The sequence below is a fragment of the Balaenoptera borealis genome, assembly GCF_965194805.1.
Source record: "Balaenoptera borealis genome assembly, chromosome: 4".
In the NCBI taxonomy this organism is placed as follows: Eukaryota; Metazoa; Chordata; class Mammalia; order Artiodactyla; family Balaenopteridae; genus Balaenoptera; species Balaenoptera borealis.
In genome coordinates, this window is record NC_138861.1 from 86,610,075 (window position 1) to 86,630,517 (window position 20,443).

At 37.2% G+C, this 20,443-nt stretch overlaps 1 protein-coding gene across 12 annotated transcripts in view; it reads right to left on the minus strand.

Moving 5' to 3' along the window:
• Positions 1-20,443, minus strand: part of KLHL5 (kelch like family member 5) — a 187,984-nt gene that overhangs the window by 16,907 nt on the left and 150,634 nt on the right. For 11 of the 12 annotated variants that reach the window (XM_082390390.1, XM_082390380.1, XM_082390391.1 and 8 more), the window contains 11 exons: positions 17,392-17,501; positions 14,422-14,479; positions 12,311-12,451; positions 12,148-12,230; positions 11,506-11,589; positions 10,153-10,299; positions 9,693-9,817; positions 7,490-7,602; positions 5,878-5,946; positions 1,809-1,886; positions 163-259 (listed from right to left, as the gene is read on the minus strand). In XM_082390390.1, coding sequence (XP_082246516.1) covers positions 163-259; positions 1,809-1,886; positions 5,878-5,946; positions 7,490-7,602; positions 9,693-9,817; positions 10,153-10,299; positions 11,506-11,589; positions 12,148-12,230; positions 12,311-12,451; positions 14,422-14,479; positions 17,392-17,501 — 1,105 coding nt within the window. Of the gene's footprint in view, positions 1-162; positions 318-1,808; positions 1,887-5,877; positions 5,947-7,489; positions 7,603-9,692; positions 9,818-10,152; positions 10,300-11,505; positions 11,590-12,147; positions 12,231-12,310; positions 12,452-14,421; positions 14,480-17,391; positions 17,502-20,443 lie in introns of all 12 variants that reach the window. The other variant, XR_014244094.1, reaches the window with a different exon arrangement.

Genomic DNA, 20,443 nt, shown 5'->3' on the forward strand with positions numbered 1-20,443 from the left:
TTCTGTGATGGTGAATTATTTCACTTCCCTGAAGCCCAGAAATGGCCATCCGCCTAGCTTTTTGGGTTCAAAGCAAGCCTAGATTAGAAATGGACAGAGAAGGGGCTGGAGCTGGCTTCTACTGCTTGTTTGGGGAGAAAAGCATGCCTACTGGGGACCTACCTGCAGACTGCTCTTCCCTGGCAATGATGATGGCAGTCCGGGCGGCTTCTCGGTACTGTTTCAGGGCCATGTACAAGCGGAACAGGTACTTGGCATCCTGACGTACAAGCCGTTAGAGAAACATCACTTTCTGCATTTGTTAAGTGGAGAAACATCTAAAATTTTGCATTTCAGTTAGAATCACATTCACTTCCCAGTAACTGAGGGTTGAAATTGTTTTTTTTTAAAGCCAACAAAGAATTATTTATCAAGTATTTATTCGGGGTTTAATATGTGCCAGGTAAATATTCTAAGTATCCTTAGAAGTAATAACTCGTTTAAATCCTCATACCCTTCCTGGGAGGAAGGTGCGATTCTGTACTAATTTCATTGATGAGAAACTGAAACACAGCAGCACCTCTCCAGAGCCAGGATCTGAACCGCAGTGGTCTGGCTTCAGAGTCTGTGTGCTAACCCAAGTCCACAGAGTTCTCTCTCGTGTGCTTCAAACGGAAAGGTGCTCTTATACAATGTACCAACTTCGCAAGATTTCAAAAATTTTTACACCTATATAAATTTTTCTGGCCTATAAAATTTTCTTTGGCCCATTTTCTATTCCTATGTTAACTCTAAACGATTTCACATACTTGATGCTGGTTTGCTGATTATTAGAATAAGTGGACATAAGGTGAGGTGGTTCGGCACAGTTTAAGGGCCTGTGCCCTTTGGCAGATTAACTTAGCCTCCCTGGGTCTCAGTGTCTTTATCTGTAAAATACAGAAAATGGACTCAGGGATCAGGATGGCTACAATCCTCTCCAGCTATGACATTCCAGCACCTTGTATCCAAATCACTTACAACTGACCCTTGAACAGTGCTGGGGTTAGGGGACGCCGACCTCCACGCAGTTGAAAATCAGTGTTTAATTTATAGTCACCCTTCTGTATCTGCAGTTCCTCTGTATCCTCGGATTCAACCAACCTGAGATCGGGTAGTACTATAGTATTTACTATTGAAAAAAATCTGTGTATAAGCGGACCTGTGCAGTTCACACCCGTGTCATTCAAGGGTCAACTGTACTCGAGTTTCTTTCACAAGCAGATCCCCTTAAAACACCAAAGCAAAAGTGAAAAAAAAGGCTCTAGGGGCGTTCTGAAAGGAGTCTGTCCTCCTTAGGACTGAGAGAAGACCAACTTCTGCACAAAATCCAATTCACCTATTTCGAAAACATGTTCTTAATGATTTATTTCTATTTTATATTTTCAGTGAGTTACTTTTAAGGTAAATAGGATTTTTATTAAGTCCCCAAATTTCTGAAATATGAACAAAGTACACTGATTTTTAGGGATTAGTGCTAACTCATGGTTTTGATAATCATTTTCATAGTTCCTAGAATAAATAAAACTCTATAACATTTGAGAAAAATCGTGGGTGGTGAGGATTGTTACCCAGAAGGGCGTGGCTATTTCACAGGGGGCAATGCCAATATCAAAGAGTGAATGTACACAATATCTAAAATTCAGGGTCTGCCTAGATGACCTAAAGCTGCACCCAGAAAGAAAATTTTTTACATCTATGATGCAAAAGTCCTAACAGATAAAAACAGAATAAAGTAAAACCATAACTAAGATACTTGAGAATCTCAGTGGCGAAAACACTTTTAGTACCTTAGGCATGCCGTCACTCTCCCCCATAAGGTGGTCTATCAGTTGACTGGTCAGCAGTTCATCTCTGGCCTGACCAACCTGTTTAGGAAGAGAAAGAAACAATAAGTCCAGCATCTTAAACTTAGGAAGGGGTGGTCGTGGACGGCGCTGGGGGGGAGGACAAATAATCTACTGAGGAGACGAAATTTAAAAATTGTGGAAAAATACCTATAGTCAAGTGCCTGAAACATGATGTAAGCTCAGGGTATGTCTCCATTCATTTGTAGAGTCTCCATTAATAAAAATCCATCCTTAGAAGCTATAGCTTTTCTAAGTTGCCGTATCAAAATACTGTGGTATTTTTTTTACACACAGAGAGAATGTACTTCTTGGATGTTTCAGTAAAAACTTTCTTAAGATAAGTGACTGTGACATGGAGAGAGTGCCATCTTGAGCACAGGAGCTGGACCTTGTACAACAATATACCTCCAAGTGCCTCATCTCCAGCAGCTCCCCGAGAAAAGGCGCTTGCATATGGCTACGTGTAATTTAAAGTAGAAATAAAAGTACGGCCAGAGGGTCCCAGAAGAGGGCAGGCAGCTGGAAATGTGGGGTGGAGTTCTGGAGAGGACTTTGGCCTGGAAATCTGGATTTGAGAGTCATCTCCATAAAGCTCTGAGTTAAATCACTGCCGTGTTGGGCAGTGTTGATCGGGGAAATTATTTATCAAATTGGAGGACGGAAATGTATTAGATTTAGATAGTAGGAATAGTTACTGACAAGATTAGGAGGCTTAAGAGTCTTGTGTCTATAAAAAAGAGGTGAGCCAAGAACCCAACTGGAGCTCAGCCAAGGAGAAGGAACACTGAACAGCGCAGTCACATTAGCGATACAGTGAGAAAAGCTACCGGAAAAGGAAGGAAACTCATTAGGGACAGAGCAACATGTGGCCTAGCTTGCCACCCCTCCGGGAAAGTGTAAGGAAAAGTTCGGAAGTTCTTTGTGCAGGAGAGGAAGGATGAGATCAGTAGACTTGAGCACAGAAGAGGTGGCCGTGAACCTGTGGGGACAGAGGCTCTTGGGCTGCAGAATTTCTACACGCTCCATTGACCGTGGTCGTCCCCAGTGTAGGAAAGCTAAGCTTTGACCAATCTGTTGCCTCTGCTCTCGCCACTGCTCTAAGGAAGGAAGAGAAGGTAGAGCTCATCACCTCGACGGCTTTTGTGCGTGGCTTTGGGTGAATAAGCCCGTACGGAGAAATGGTTAAAGCAAGGGCTTTGGGGTCAGCCTGCGTGAGGTCAAAAGATAACCTGTGTGATCCAGAGCAGGTCACTCTTGGGACCTCAAAGAGGATAAAAATAATACCACAGAATTGTTGGTATAACAACTCACAGAATTGTTGTAAGGATTAAACAAGTTAATACACACAAAGGGCTTGGACTGGTGCCAAACAGGCAGTGTTGCCAGATAAAGCAAACAAAAAAATATAAGATGCCCAGTTAAGTTTGAATTTCAGGGACTTGAGCACACCCAAGACATTAGGATAGATGGAAAGGGGAGCCAGCAGGGAACAGATGTGGCCACTCAGAATTAAAAGAAGGGTGGAGACAGAATGCTGAGGACACGTCCACTGACGGGCAGAGGAGCCAGAGAAGAAGGCTGAGAAGGGACCATCGGAGGAGTACCTGAAAGGCAGGAGGAGCACCTGGAAGGCAGAAGGAGCAGTGTTCTAAGGGAGTAAAAAGTTCGAGAAAGATGCGCTATCATAGCGTAAAATGCTGCCATAACATGGGGTAGGGTGCAGGCTGAGAAGGGACGTCCGTATTTAGCAAGGACGAGATCAGTGGGGACCTTTTAGAGAAGGTTTATGGAGTGGTGAAGGCAGAAGCTGACTGCAAGGAGGTGAGCAGGCCCCGGACAAAGCTAACCGTCGGATGCTGTACAGACCCATCTTTCCCATCCCTATCGTGGGTTCTCTCAGGTGATGACTCCCAACTAGGGGTCTATTACTGGCCCCCTTCTCCAACACACACACCAAGAAGGTATTTCAGAACCCTGAGGTGTAGAGGATGGGGGTGGGAGTGAGTGAAGTATGAACATTTTAAAGATGTTCTCAAATGATTAAGGGCTATGCCTTCTGGTTGAGAATCAGCAGGTACAAATGCACAGGTTGTGAGAAAATGCATGTCACAAGTAAAGGTGATTTTTTTTTTTCAGGGGAGGGGTCTCAAGGTGGAAAGAAGATAAAGGAATAAAGGAATGGGAAGGAAACTAATATCACCTACATAGTAGTTTCAATAAATATTTATTGAGTGTCCACAATGTGCTAAACACTCTATAAAGAGATGGGCCTTTGACCTTGAGGAACTACTAATCTGAAGGGGGTTAACTGCAGCAGTAAGTAAGGTTCAGAGTACTTACAGGATTCTAAGGAGGGTGAAATTTCATCCAGAGGACAGTTCAGGAAAACTTTACAGGGAGTGGCGTGTGAAGTGGGTCCTGCATGTTGGGTAGGAGGCAGGGGTGCAGGAGGGAGGGCGTCCAAGGTGTGGGTAACAGCAAGAGCAAAGGAGCAATATCAAGAAATTATTGTTGGAGAAACTGGAACCCCAATACGTAGTTGCTGGGAATGTAAAATGGTGTAGCTGCTTTGGGAAACAGTTTGGCAGTTCCTCAAAATGTTAAACATAGACTTAACATATGGCCTAGCAATTCTGCTCCTAGGTATATACCCAAGAGAAATGAAAACACATGTCCACACAAAAACTTGTACACAAATGTTCACAGCAGCATTATTCATAATAGCCCCAAAGTGGAAACAACCCAAATGTGTATCAACTGATGAATGGATAAATGTAGTGTGTACACATTCAATTAAATATTATTAGGCTTTAAGAGGAATAAAGTACTGATACATGTTACAACAATGTATCTATCTGATGAAACAAATTGTATCCAGAATATATAATACAGTCCTACAAATCAGTAAGAATGAGATGATACAATTAAAAATTAGAAAAAAGACTTGAACAGAACTTCATAAAAGAGGATATTTGAATGGCTAATGAACACATGAAAAAATGCTCACTTTCATTATTCTTTAGAAAAATGAACTAAAACCATACAAGATACCACTGCACATCTATCAGAATAGTTACAATGAAATAGACTGATAAGTGCTGGTGAAGATGGGGAGCAACTACATTCTTTTACATTGTTGGTAGAGTGAAACTGGTACAACTACTTTGAAAAAAATGTTTGGCAGTACCTACTATTGCTGAAGATATATATATACTCTGTGACCTAATAATTCTACTCATGGATATATACCCTATAAAACTGAGGGCTTATGTACACAAAAAGACATAAACAGCAATATGGCAACTTTATTCATAATATGCCCAAACTGAGGCAACATAAATGTCCATTAACAGAATAATGGGTAAAGAAATTGTGACAGTCATATGGTGGAATACTACACAGCAATGAATAAGAATGAACTATTGCTACACACGATAACACAGATGCTTTCGCAGACTTAATGTTGACTGAAAGAAACTGGACACAAAAGAGAACATATGTATGATTTCATTTACGTGAAATTCATAAACATGTAAAACCACTCTATAAGAATAGAAGTCAGAACTGTGGTTACCCCTGGTGGGGAACACTGATTGGGAGGCAGCAGTGGGCCTTCTGGGGAGCTTGATCTGGATGGAGGTTACACAGGTGTACACAGATTTTATTTGAAAAAACTAATTGAGTTGCATATTTAAGATTCGCGCATTTTACTGTATGCAAGTTACACCTAAAAGAAAATGCAAAGGTTCTTATCTTTTAGAGATAGATTTTGTATCCACAAACGAAATGATATGATGTCTGTGATTTGCTTTAAAATAATATAGGGAAAGAGGGTGGGTGTATGAATAAAATATGACTGGCCATGTGCGGATAGCTGTTGAAATGACATGATGGGTATCTGGGGGTTTGTTATGCTGTTTGGTCTACTTTTGTAAATGTTTGGAAATTTCCTCAAAAAGTTAAAAGAGTAATTAGCATTCATGAAAGTTTCATTCCAGAGTTAACTTACAGTTTCAATTGCCATTTCTATTGCTGCATTGTCTTCTGAGCTTGGGCATTTCAGCAAGTGTTTAAGTGCCTGAAATGAGAATTGTATAGAAATTAAAAATTTTCGGACTGCTTTCACATTGGGAAAATCAAAGTTTTCACACAAACAAAGTAATCACAGTTTGTGAAAGTATCTTCATCTCAACCAGGAGCTTGCACAGTGCTGAGTCTTAAAATATATACTTAAAAGGCTGAGTGTAGTTTAAAAAGTGGAAGGATCCAGTTGACCATTTGAAGAATCTAGTTCTGATTTCAAATGAAATCAGAATGAAAAATGTGCCCTCTTTCAGTAGGAAGATTTAATTATTTTCATTCATTTATTCACTCAACAAATATTTACTGACAACTTGCTGCTCTGTATATGAGACTGTGCTAGATGCTATGGAAAATACCAGGCCGTCTCTTTGTATCACGTACAATCTAACTGGAGAGATCTATGTGATGTGATGAAAATATAATTATTATAATCAATTATTTTAAGCCATAGTTGTCTAACTCCTGAATGCCACACCACCACACCTATGAAGACGTTTAAAGTTATAAAAGTTTCAGAGGCAAATGGGCAGTATTGCCAGTTGGCTTTATAGGTGATCTGAAGAAGAAAAGATGATTAGACGTGAGGATGATCTTGAAGATAACACAGAAGAAAAGGACTTGAAGATGAACAGGTCTGTGGAAGGTGGGGAAGAGGGCAGAGAGGAACCCAGGTGGAGAACAGGGACGGGAAAAGGCTAGCGGGAGCGTAGGATTCTTCAGCGGCAAAAGCTAGATGCCAGATTGGGACGTTCAGGCTGGTTGGTCAGTTGCGGAAATTCTCTTGAGTGCCAGCTAAGGAGTTTAGACTCAGTAACTAAGAGGCCAGAACAGCAAATTGATGGCCTGAAGGCTGAATTCACACACAGACATGTTTCTTTGGCCAGTGAGATGTTATACAAATATCTGGGCCTATATTTTAATATTGACCCAGACTTGTGTTTCTTGTGAAAAATCCTATGATCTGAGCTAGTAGGCCCAAACTCCTGAATGGCAACACTTTTTTGGAGGTGAGCAGCAGCTGTTCCCTTCAGACGAATCGCGTCCCGTCCAGCAGTCCCTGCCCTGTCACTCAGTGAGTGCACAGCCTGACCCTGCAGCTTCACTTGTTTACGTCCATTGCTTGAACACCGTAACCCCTGCTTTAAGGGCTCTTTGTCAGTCAAAGTTAGTACCATTTGGGGAACAAAATGAAGAATGAGTTATAGACAGAGAAGCTAAAAACAAGGAAAATAGGAAACCATTGCCATAATCTAAAGCGAGGTGACCCAGGTTTGGATTACATGGAGGTAGAACGAAAAAGAGAGAGCTGTGAGAGAGGTTACGAAGGCAGAATGTGACTGGGTGTGGGAGAGAGGGGAAGAGTTTAAGGCTGACTCTGAGACTTCAAATCTGGGTGTCTGGGAGCGTAATATATTTTAAGATATTACTTAAAATAATATCGTTATTTTAATGATTATCATTATTTTAATAATATCATTATTTATTTTATCTGATCATTCCTATGGAGTCCAAAGTATGTTTTCTTGGCAAATACTCACTCGTGAATACTGGCCACACAGCAAGAAGAATTTTCCAGCCTGAAAATGTCTTTTTTCTCCTTCGAAATATAAGGCAATGCTTTGATAGTCCTCATTAGTAGTGTCTTCAGAACCTACAACAGAAATTCATTGAGTAAAATATTTAAGCAAAACTTGTTTACCTCTTATTGCTAATCTAAAAATAGGATCTAAAAACAGGTGATCTAAAAAGAGGTGATGAAAACCTTTTCACAGCAAATATTATTATCAGTGTCTTTTTCATCACAAAACACGTTCACCATAATAACCCCACATATCAACTCTGTTCCATCTTCTTTTCGCTCTAAATAACAATCAGGAGAGGAAGTTATGACGCTTTGTGAGAAGCTGGGTTATGGTTTGACATTACCCTTAGTGACTTTTATCTTTCTTTAAGAGTCTCAATCTTATTTCCTAAAACAAGGAACAATCCAGGATTTCCCTAGGGTTTCGGAACAATCAGGAGCAAAGTTAACCATAATGCAAATGTAATCCATCTCCTTTCTCCAATGCCCAGTTTAAACAATAGTCTGTATGTATTTGTCAGACAAGGGAGATGATACTCAAAGGGACAACAGATGCTATTTAAAGATAATTACTGTTTTTCCTTTTTTAAAAAAAATATTTATTTATTTATTTATTTATTTTTATTTGGCTGCGCTGGATCTTAGTTGTGGGATGCGGGGTCTAGTGTCTTGACCAGGGATCAAACCCGGGCCCCCTGCATTGGGAGCGTGGAGTCTTAACCACCAGGGAAGTTCCTTTTCTGTTTTTCTTTTACAGGCTTAAACATATTAAGCACAGAAGACCCCAAAGCTGCTGGAATTCCAATTCATTGTTTACATTTACCCATGGGAGTTGGAGGCCCAGTAGGGCACCAAAGTATAAGAACAGCTCCGTGTCTCCAGACCAAGGCAGATATGGAGTTTATAAAAGAAGGGAGTAAAGAAAGGTGAAGAAAAGTGTGTGTTATGTTTTGGGAGTGGGAGGGCATATGTGTGTATATGTATGTGTGTGTGTATGATTTAGGATAAGCCACATCCTTCTGAAATTAGAAAACCTTAAATGCTTTAGTGCAATGATGATTTGCAATTGTTAGGACAGAAATGTCATCTGTCATGTTAAACATTAATATTTGTAATGTTGCTTTTATCTGTATTTCCTTTTTTTCTTTAGCTCTTTATTTTCTCCAATTACCTGAATGACTTCCTAAGATATTAGAAGATGCTTTTACCTATTACTTCCCTTGAAGACTGAAACAAAAATCTTCTCGTGAACCCCACCAACAGTTCTTATGGTCATTTTGTGAGTTGTAAAAAAACGAAATAACATAACAGGACAAATATTATAATTCCACTTATAAAAGGTACCACGAATAGTCAAAATCTTAGCGACAGAAAGTAGAACAGTGGTTACGAGGCTGGGAGGTGAGGGGAATGGGAGCTATTGTTTAATGGGTATATAGTTTTAGTTTAGGATGATGAAAAAGTTCTGGAGATGGATGTGGTGATAGTTGCACAACAATGCGAATGTACTTAATGCAACCAAACTGTACACTTAAAAATGGTTGAAATGGTAAATTTACGTTATGTATATTTTACCACAATAAAAAAGGAAAAAAAGAAGAAAAATCACACCACAAATAATGTTATACATGGCCCATGAAGTGAAAAATCTGAAAATTATTTCAGTAATTTCTAAGACTAATTACAAACATAGGAAGAAAACCTATAAGCCGGTATTCTCAGAATATAAAATTTTCTTTTGTACTTTCAAAATCTTTAAAAACCATATCATATATTCTTAATTTATAACTCAATTTAAAAAATTTATGAAAACATTTACTTTTTCAAAAATCATTCTGCATTTCCTATTACCTTCATCTTGGAACCTTGCTTTACCAGGTTCCTTGAGCAGTAGCAGGATTTGGGAAATCTGGCCTCTCGCGGAAGTCACCCCAAACACCTTAATTTTTGAAAATGGTCTTATAATTCCATCTCATCTTTAAGGTATAGTAGGGATCTTGAAATCTAACAAGTAACATATAGCTGGTGTGTGTGTCTGTGTATAAATGGTGTGTGTGCATGTCCTTGTGGATATACAAATCTGATCATTAGACCATAAGAGTCAAAGTGTTCCTCTGATAAAGTCTTTAAGAGGAATTAGGGAAAACAACGATATTTACCAATAATGTCCGCATAGATTTCCATTTTGTTGTGCTGCTGAGCCAGTGTGAAAGCTTCATTATTACATTTGGACATAACAAGAAACTGGATGGCAGACCCGTAGTCACCTAGCTGTAGAAAAAACCTGAAACAAAGTACTTTAATGAACTTGACTCATTTAAAAGAAGTTTGTCATTTACAAAATAAGATCTTTTTCAACCAGGAGAAACCATTTAAAAGTAAAAATGTATTTGGTAAACTGCAGTTCTGTACCATGTGTTTATATTTGGAAAACATACTCTCATACGTTGACCACAACAAAGAGCCTTTGATTTTAAACACTTAGATATAATTAAAAAAAAAAAACCCAAAAAACAGAATAAGTATTCCATTTGAATTGATTTATTTGATAAGAGGAAGCGGGGGCTCTCTTTTAAGGTTAGTTTTTGGAAGTCCAAAACTATTAATGCGTTATGTTACCGGGCTACCATCTTGGCTCCATCCAGGGACTGGGTTTCCCTGACAACACTGACGGCCTTTTCTGGATTGTTGAGGTGGTCCAGGTAGATGCGGATCACGCTGTTCCACTGTTTTGCGTTCTCATAAGCCACAACAGCTTCTTTGTATCTATAAGAGATACTTATTTCAGACAAACTTTCTTAACACTGTCACATTTGGGGGAAAAATGTCAATAAACGTTTGGGACACTTTTTTATTGACAGTGGTTGCTTATTTTTCTTGAACTTCTTCATTTTTTATCAGAAAGAATACCAGGAACCATTTCACTAAAATATGTACTTTTCAGAGGTTTGATAAACTAACAGTAAAATACCAATTTTACCGTTTTCTCATCTGAACCATATATATACAATTTTTTTACATTTTATTGTTTTTGTTAGAGTGGAAAGATTATAATAGTAATACAGGCTTATTTTAGAAAACAGAAAATAAGGAATTTTTCACAATTAGAGATATAGCTTAACAGTGATATATAAAATCATTGTGTGTTGACCTCTAGATGGAGCTCAAGACTTCTGTTCAGTCCCCATGAGCTCTCTAGCTCTTTGCATTTTAACAAGACATTTAGTGTATATCTCTTTCTTAAGGGTACTTTTCTAAAAGTAGAAGGAAGTAACCTTTAAAAATCTCTTAATACATATCGCTAAACAATTTTCTAAAGGCTTTAGAAATTTACAGTCTCATCAGTCATGTAAAACAAGTGCTTTTTGACAATATGGTTATTAGTTTAAAATAAATCTTTTCCCAATATGATAAGTTAAAATGATATACTGTTTGCTTTAATTTAATTACTGTTAGTGAGATAGAACTTTTTCACGTTTGCATAAAATATAATTTCATAACTGTATTTCTTCCTTGTCTTTAGCCCATTTCCTCCTAGTGCCTTTGAGTTTCTTGTATTAAAGTTCCAGGAAATATCTGTATATTCAGGATACCAACTATCCATTGCTATATTTTAATACTGTTTTATGGCTTAAACAGTATTCTTTTCCTCTGCATCTGTAAGTTATCGTCCTTAATAAAATGACTATTGCCTAACTTCATTTTCATGCCATATTATATCAAAATTTCAACTTCTAATATTTAACCCTCAAGTAAAAATGAGATTTTAGTCCATATATGAATACATAAAGGATTGACTGAGGTATATAAAAGTGTGGGAAAAATTTAATAGTCTGGCACTTCAAGCCAGGTGAGGAGTAAAGATATTTTCTGTCTTTCTGTGCTTTGCCTTTCTTAGAGGGTTGCAAATATCAATAGTTAATTTATAAAACATTCTTTTAAATTTGTATAAAATTGAGAAATTGTACAAACCTTCCATCTGCTTCTTTAGCTTTGGCATACTGCAAGTGAATCTTTGGAGAAGAAACATGAGGCAGAAGTTCACCAACTTTTGCCCTAGAAAGGTAGGTTTAGGAGAATAATATCAGCACTACATTTGCTCTAAAAGTAACTTCCTACAATCAGATATTAGTTTTTAGGATTCAAAAAACAGTTATTGTGATCTTTAAAAAATCTTGGCCTCCTATAGGTAAAAGATTTAATTTTTTTGGTAAACCTATTTTCATTTTGGAAAATATTTATGAATAGTTTTATATGACGGCTGGCAAAAAAAAAAAAAAAAATGCTCTTTCTCCGGCCCCCAACCCCACTAGCCCACCCTCTGTGGGAAAATGAAGGTTAGTTCATTAACTCTTTGGGGACAATAGGGCTTTTTTATTCTAGCAATTTATCTGATCAGGTATTTCCCCATATTAAACCAAGGAAATGTGCTGTTCTTTGGAAAAGAAACCATTAATGTGAACTCATCTAAAAAGAAAAAGAGGAGATGGAAGGAAGGCCCAGATAGAGGCAATAGTTGTACAGCTGGGAGGAGCAGCAAGAAAACCAGTGGGGGGATCATCGACACACATTCATTTCCACACCTGCTCAGAACAAATTTTAGCAATTTCTTACCAATTCTTACAGCGGATGTAAACAGATGCTGCTTTGTCATAGTAGAGACCTTTTTCATAGAGTTGAGCTGCTTCTGAAAATTGCTAAAATAATATGAGATTGTCAAAATACTAAATTTATTATGTATGAGACCACATGAATATTTATTCACAGAAAAGTCCACCTTCATATTCTCCAGTATGGCTCCACAGTCTCTTTTAAGGACCCTGCTGGGGTGCTTGAGGGCTAGGCTAACCCCTCGGCGGATGTCTCCCATTCTTATGGACATCTGGGCCACGCCAGCCAGACATACCTCATCATGTTCCTGAAATTAGAAGGCAAATAACTAATGAATCAGACCCTAACTTAAAATGATGTATTCTAGCCAAACAATTTAAATCTAAAATGAGCCCAAAGGTTATGGTTTACTTTCATTAATCCTTTTCTGGCAAATCTCAAGATTTTGAAATAACATTGAGTCTTTTTTTAAAAATCACCTGTTGTAAAGTTATATTTTTTTCTTTAGAAGTCTAGACCTTTTGTGCTCAAGACCAAATTTTTACTGCCCCTTTGTCGTAATACCTTGCATCTCTTTGTATGTCTTCTTGGTATAAAATTTTATGTGAGAGGAAATATACTGGGCACATAGCATAAATGCTATGTATGAATAACATTAAGAGAGAAAATATTTATCAAACTGAAAATTTCTCTACTAGGCCTGATGAAACATAAAAACCTTTATTTATTTTGTGATAGAGGAACTGAATTTTATATTTTATTTAATTTTAAATAACTTAAATGGCCACATGTGACTAGTGGTGACTGTCTTTAATAACACAATTAAGGACGAACTTAAATAGATGCAGCCAAACAAAGAAAATGTCAAAACCCCAAGAGATAATGAACAAAGGATATAATCAGGCAATTCATAAAAAAACATACAATTGGCCAATAAATAAATAAAACATGCTTGACTTCACTAATAATCAAACACACACAAAGTAAAATGAAATAACCTCTTTTTTTTGGCTGATCAAATTGGTAGAGATTGGTAGTGTTGAAAATGTGAGGGAAACAGACACTTTCCTACACAACTAACAGCTGGATGAATTACTACAAGTTCTTTTGGAGAGCAATCTAGCAGTATAAAAAATTAAAAGCACACGTTTTATGACCTAGAAATTTCACCTGAAAGAATATATCCTGCAGAAATACTATTTTAAGTAGCTAAAGATATATATACTAGGTAGAATATTCCCTGTGGTGTTTTTGATAGAAACAAAACCCCAACTACAATATAATCAATAAGGGGGTGGATGAAAAAACCATGGTACATCCAAACAACGAAATTTTAGGAGCTCTTAAAAAATTAAAACATTCATAATGTATTGATTTGGAAAGACCATAAAGCAAAATGCTGCTTTTCACAGAATGGATTCTCAGTTGATCTTTGCTGAATGAATGGAAGTGAATGATTTCATTTTTAGTAAAAATCCCTATTATATACATATCTGTATGCTTAGCAGAGATTCTGGATGGAAATATATAAAATCATGAACAGTGGTTACCATTAAGGAGTATGGATGGAGGAGAGAACGTTGGACTCTCACTTTGCAGGTTAACATACTTTGGTGATTTTTCAAATTGACTATACTGAAATTGTATTACTTTTGTAATAAAATGCTAGATATAATATAGAAAAGAAAAAGATTTTCAATCTTGACATCACCTAACTTAAAAATATCAATTTAAAAAAAAAAAAAACATCAATTTTTATCACAAAATTTAGCTTCTTGAGCTAAAATTCTGGGATTGTCTGGGACGGGAGAATGGACTGGAATGGTGGGTAAAGTACATGCTTACCAGGTTCATCATAAAAGATACAGCATAAGGAATGAAATGGCAGAACAAACTTTTATGGACTGGGAATTCACTTTCAAAGTGGTTATTGAAACTTTTTAAGAGTAAAAGGAACAGCTTTATGAAAATCATAGCTAGCCTGTAACTGGGAAGGGATAAAAATCTTACTCCCAACCTTAATATGAAGCTCATAATTAGGGTGTAATGGAAAACATAGCTTTTTCAGACTGACAAAAATATTGTCAACTTCAGTTTTTAAGAGTTCTAAGTGTTTTAAAATGATTTAACCATATCCTTGCAAAGCTGTTAATGAACTGGAAAAAGGCTCACCTGCTATATAGGGAATCAATACAATGCAAATAAGATTATTTTTTAAAGGAAACTAACAATAAACCCAAAGGTAATTATGCATATCTTATCTTTATTCAAGGTTACCTTATTATCACCTGTTATTCCTTTCTCATAATGAGCCAAAGCATTTACATAATCACCCCTGAAAAAAAAAAGGGGATTTTAATACACATTTAAGTATCTTATTTACATATACAAGATTTAAAAGATCAGCTGTCACTGAATTGCTTACGCACATAAAAGTTGTGATATACAACATTTATCCATGCATTCTTTCAAGTGCAGTCCATTATTTTGCTACTTTAAAAATATTTATTGTAAACAGAGCTGCAATGAACATTTTGGTACATGACTCTTTAGACCGTGCGAAGACTGTAAGGTACTAACTTTGTAGTATGCTAGGCATTTTGGAGAGGTGCATTAAATTTTATGGGTCACTTTTGCTTAATTATCTCCTTTGGGGCACTAAAGACAATCATGTGACCATAAAAAAGAATGTTTTTTCCAAACACCCAATATTTATAAGTACAATATGTATTGAGAGAACCTGGGTAGAAATGAAGGAAAACATTGGGGATGACAGTATTAGGGGCCCTGGTTCTTATTCTGATAAGAAGTATTATACGTGAAATAAATCATACCACTCCCTATTCCCATGACCAATGCTAACGTGGATCTGCATATCTAGAAGTCATATTTATTACCTCAATTCATTTTTATTGCTTGGAACAGAATGGATCAGTGATTTGCTTAAGATCCATTTGGAGATCCACTGTCCTCTGAGAAATCATCTCCTCCATAATAAATTAACCAGCTCTGAAAATGGCATTATTTGAGCTCCACCTTATCAGCTTAGACCCGTTATTCAACCTCTCTCAGTCTCACTCAGTTTCCTCATCTGTTGGTTACAAGGAATTTTCTGGAAGAGAAGCCGATTGAGAACTTTGTTTTGGACAGCCCAGGGCTTCACAGTCAGCAGTGTTCCTAGGTGGGAATTTCTAATATTTGGACCCAATTACATCAACACAGCTAGAGATGTCTCCTGATGGTTCCTCCTTCAGGAACCTGAGGTTTTCCTTGGGCAAACCCAGTTAGGAGATGCTAAATAAAGACTTTGGAACTCTCACTTTATTTTTATGGTATTTTAGTTCACTCACTTTATTATTATTTTGGAACTCTCATGTGGATCTAGCTCATTATTCTAGTGCCAGACTGGGGAGCTAAATCCCTCCCACAGGTGACAGACTGGTCCTGCTTTGATCTAATCAATGTCTTGGATGCAGAATAAAACAGACTGATGGAACTGAGCACAGGCCTAGGACCTTAGCATCAAAATCAGCAGCTGGTGGCTACTGGGATATCGGATGATGATGAGATATACTTAGTTCATTACTATTATCACAAGGGAAAGTCTCCTGATTTGGGGGGCTGGGTTGTGTATCTAGATCAGGGTCCAGGGGTCAGCACAGAAATAGCAGTGAAAGTTTTGGGAATTGGTGGCTTCACGGTGAAGTGTCAAGCAGAAAGGGTTAAAAAATATCAACAACATCACAGGCTTTCAACTGGCTCAGCTCATCTGACTGTAACGAGACAGTTTTTGAGGGTCTGCTACAAAAACTTTGATTCTCCTGAAAGAAGAGACAATGGAAGTTTTCTAGATGGTTCCAGGGCTTACTTGGGTGTTTGTGCTCTGACAGGAGATGGTGGGTCATCTCCCAGTGTAATGACCCTTTTCTCTTTACTCTAAGACCCAGTTACTCTCAGGACAGACACGGAGGGCCTTGTCCGTTGTGTTATGTACTAAGATTCCTATTTGACCTTTTCAACATATGGATTAACTGTATAAGAGGCAGAAATGTGCCAAATTTAGATCAAGGTTGACTAAGAACAAATAAAATCTCCAAAAAGTTTTTATTTGCAAAATGGAAAATTTTAAATAAGGTATCTTGGTTAGAAATGAAAGAATACTTTTGATGGAATAATTTCTACAACTATTATCTGTCAACATTCTCAATGAATCTAAAGTCTATAGAAAACAAAGTGGAACTATATAAAAATGTTTTTTTTAAATGCTAGAACCATATTTTCTTTGTTCAAAAAACAGTATTTTCCCCATTTTATAGTTTTTGAAATTGGAATGTATCCTATAATAAATGTCAAAAGGAATTGTCCAGTTGTGATGTAACTGCCATTGCACATATACCTGTGAACTTATATTTGCAAATGAATTATTCATTTTTTGTCTCTGCAGGTATCTGCATTAGTGGCATTAACCATGGCTGAGGGTGATCTTACAGTTGGATCTTGAATGCCTCTAAAATTACACTTTTATGCAGCATTGAAATAAAAATGTATAGTCTGTCGATTAAGACTACTGACAGTTAAGACCATCTAGCAATTAACAGCACTAGAAAATTCTAAATCTCTCAGAATAGATTATGGCATTTTCAAAGGTAGGAAAGATCTGTGAAGCCTATTCATCACGCATCATGAAGGATTATTATTCAAGCACTACATATCCACCTGTGAAAAGTTTCTGGCTTGATTTTCAACATTAACTGTTGAATTTTTATCCATGTGCAATTCAATTTACAAAAGAAAAAGTACAAATTTAAGCAAATAGAAGTTGTAGAACAAAGCCTGGTATTTTTCGCCGTGCCTTGAAATCACACTGCAAATCCTCCAAGTGTTCAAAGAGGTCAAGGTCATGGGCATAGGTTAAGAAAAGCAGAGTCACCCCAATGTTTATGTGTAACTGTTGTTGGCCAAATGTGATTCAAAATAATATTCAGACTCTAAATATAGAAAAGGCTTACACCCAAACTTGACTTTGATGCTGAAAATGCAAGTGGATAAATACATGGATAAGACATCATTAGTTAGAATAAAACACTTTCTGATGTATAATTAACATGGCTTTTTCCACCTAAGAAGCAATTATTAAATCAATGGATTTAATTATTAAATCAATGGCCTTATAATGAACAGCAGTTTAGAATTGAAGATATTCAATAATTAGATACTGACTGAAACATATAAAAGACAAGTACTTACGTGAATTCAAGCTGAATAGCATATTCTTTTGAAATAAACGGTATTTGGTCTGGGGCTAAACGTTTTGCCAGCTGTAGAGCACTGTCCCAGTGCTGTAAATCCCTTCTCATCTATTAGGAAGAGAGAGATATTAATTTCAAATAGCAAATTATTCTGCACAGTCACCATATAGTTTTTAATAAAAGTGATTACAGATACTTTTTGTTTAAAAAATGAAACTTGGTCTTTCCAAAGACAATAAATTACTATAGCATACATTCTCAATGCAGGTGACAGAGCCTCCAAAAGGGTGAAAATTGGTTCTTGGGGACCAAAAACATCTTGGCTGTTACAATGGTTTGTGGCCCTCCAAAACTCAATCCTAAACAAAATCTTATTTTCTTTAGTATTTAATTTTTCTCCATAGGAAAAAATTACATTGAATTAAAATTAATTCAATCAGCTAAATTAAAATTAATATTTCTCCTTAGAGGGGAGATGATAAAGAAAAAGTTGAGAAATACTTTACTGTAGGAACTGATGTTATTTTCTGAGAAAATCTGAACCTATATCATGAGATGAATAGTAGCAAACGTAAATAAAACGTTAACGTGTCTTTCTCTCTGGCTCCCAAGGTCTTTTATCTGTGTCTGGTACATAATTCCACATAACAACTAACCATTAAAGATTAAACTATTAATTTTTTAGAGTTCATTCCTCACTTTATTCACTCTTTGTAAAGAATTAATAATGGCTAACATTTTGTAAGTGCTATTTTCTGCCAGGTACTGTTTTAGGACATTAGCCTATTTACTTTTCACAACTAGGCTTTTTGTAATGAGCTGCTCTTGTGCCCATTTTAGGGATCCAGAAACTGAGGCAAAGAGAGGCTAGTTTTGCACACAAAGTCTCAATGTTAGTGTGTGGCAGGGCTGGGCGGCAGGGCTTTGCTTCCAACCTCTTTACTTAGCTAACCTATCAGTCTTCAGAGTGAGGTTAAAAGAACAACGGGGTGCAATCACCTCTTTCCACTGGGAAGCCATCACCTTAAATCCTTTACAAATCCAGCAGCACACAAGTGTCCACAGCTAATGCAGAAGAGCTGGGATGACACGTTGCCCTCACTCAGTGCAGCCATGTTCCTACTTCAGTGCTTACCAATCCAAGTTCTGAAAATTTCTCAGGGTGTCCCCAGTGATCTCAAATAGTGTTGTAAAATTATCTAATTTTTTCTTAAAACAAAAGTAATTTAGTCCACTTAAAATTTAAAAATGAAAATTTGCTATAGAACAATTTGAAAAGAGAAGCTGTGAAATCAACAGCACATATGCTTCCCTCTATGTGGTTGTAGAAATGCGGGCTGGGGTGAAATAATGTGTCAGCAGCCACCATCTCTGTCTTTACAGCCCGTCAGGCACTGTTCCAAAAGATCTAATCTCATCCTTAAATCTTTACAACACCCTGTGGGCTAGATATTGTTATCCCTCCTTTAAATGGGATCTAGGGCACAGACAGATGAAATAACTTGTCCAAGGTTACACAGAGCTGGGATCTGAACCCAGCCATGTCCGACTCTAAAATCCACGTTCTTAACCGCTACTCTACACAGCCACAGCTCTCTCCTTCCTTGCGCTGAACTAAGTCCTTCACTTCGTTCTGACCCTTCCCCTGCAACACTCACCTCTGGGAAACTAGTGATGATACACAAGCCTTAGCCCCCTCTTCATACACAAGAGAGTTTCACATAATAAATAAAAGATAAATGCGCCTCTATTTTCCCATTTGGAAAACAGAGAAAATAATAGTATTATCTCACAGGACTGCTGTGAAGATTAAATGAATTAAAATATGTCAATGCTTAAACAAGTGCCTGGCACGTGTGAGCACTCAATAAATGGTGGCTGTTCAGAGCTAAACCCATGCACCTATGGTCACCTTATCTTTGATAAAGGAGGCAAGAATATACAATGGAGAAAAGACAGCCTCTTCAATAAGTGGTGCTGGGAAAACTGAACAGCTACATGTAAAAGAATGAAATTAGAACACTCCCTAAAGCCATACATAAAAATAAACTCAAAATGGATTAAAGACCTAAATGTAAGGCCAGACACTATAAAACTCTTAGAGGAAAACACAGGAAGAACACTCTATGACATAAATCACAGCAAGATCCTTTTTGACCCACCTCCTAGAGAAATGGAAATATAAACAAAAATAAACAAATTGGGCCTAATGAAACTTAAAAGCTTTTGCACAGCAAAGGAAAACATAAACAAGACGAAAAGACAACCCTCAGAATGGGAGAAAATATTTGCAAATGAAGCAACTGACAAAGGATTAATCTCCAAAATTTACAAACAGCTCATGCAGCTCAATATCAAAAACACAAACAACCCAATCCAAAAATGGGCAGAAGACCTAAATTGACATTTCTCCAAAGAAGATATACACATTGCCAACAAACACATGAAAGGATGCTCAACATCACTAATCATTAGAGAAATGCAAATCAAAACTACAGTGAGGTATCACCTCACACCAATCAGAATGGCCATCATCAAAAAATGTACAAACAATAAATGCTGGAGAGGGTGTGGAGAAAAGGGAACCCTCTTGCACTGTTGGTGGGAATGTAAATTGATACAGCCACTATGGAGAACAGTATGGAGGTTCCTTAAAAAACTACAAATAGAACTACCATATGACCCCGCAATCCCACTACTGGGCATATACCCTGAGAAAACCATAATTCAAAAAGAGTCATGTACCAAAATGTTCACTGCAGCTCTATTTACAATAGCCAGGACATGGAAGCAACCTAAGTGTCCATCGACAGATGAATGGCTAAAGAAGATGTGGCACATATATACAATGGAATATTACTCAGCCATAAAAAGAAACGAAATTGAGTTATTTGTAGTGAGGTGGATGGACCCAGAGTCTCTCATACAGAGTGAAGTAAGTCAGAAAGAGAAAAATGAATACTGTATGCTAACACATACATATGGAATCTAAAAAAAAAAAAAATGGTTCTGAAGAACCTAGGGGCAGGACAGGAATAAAGACGCAGACT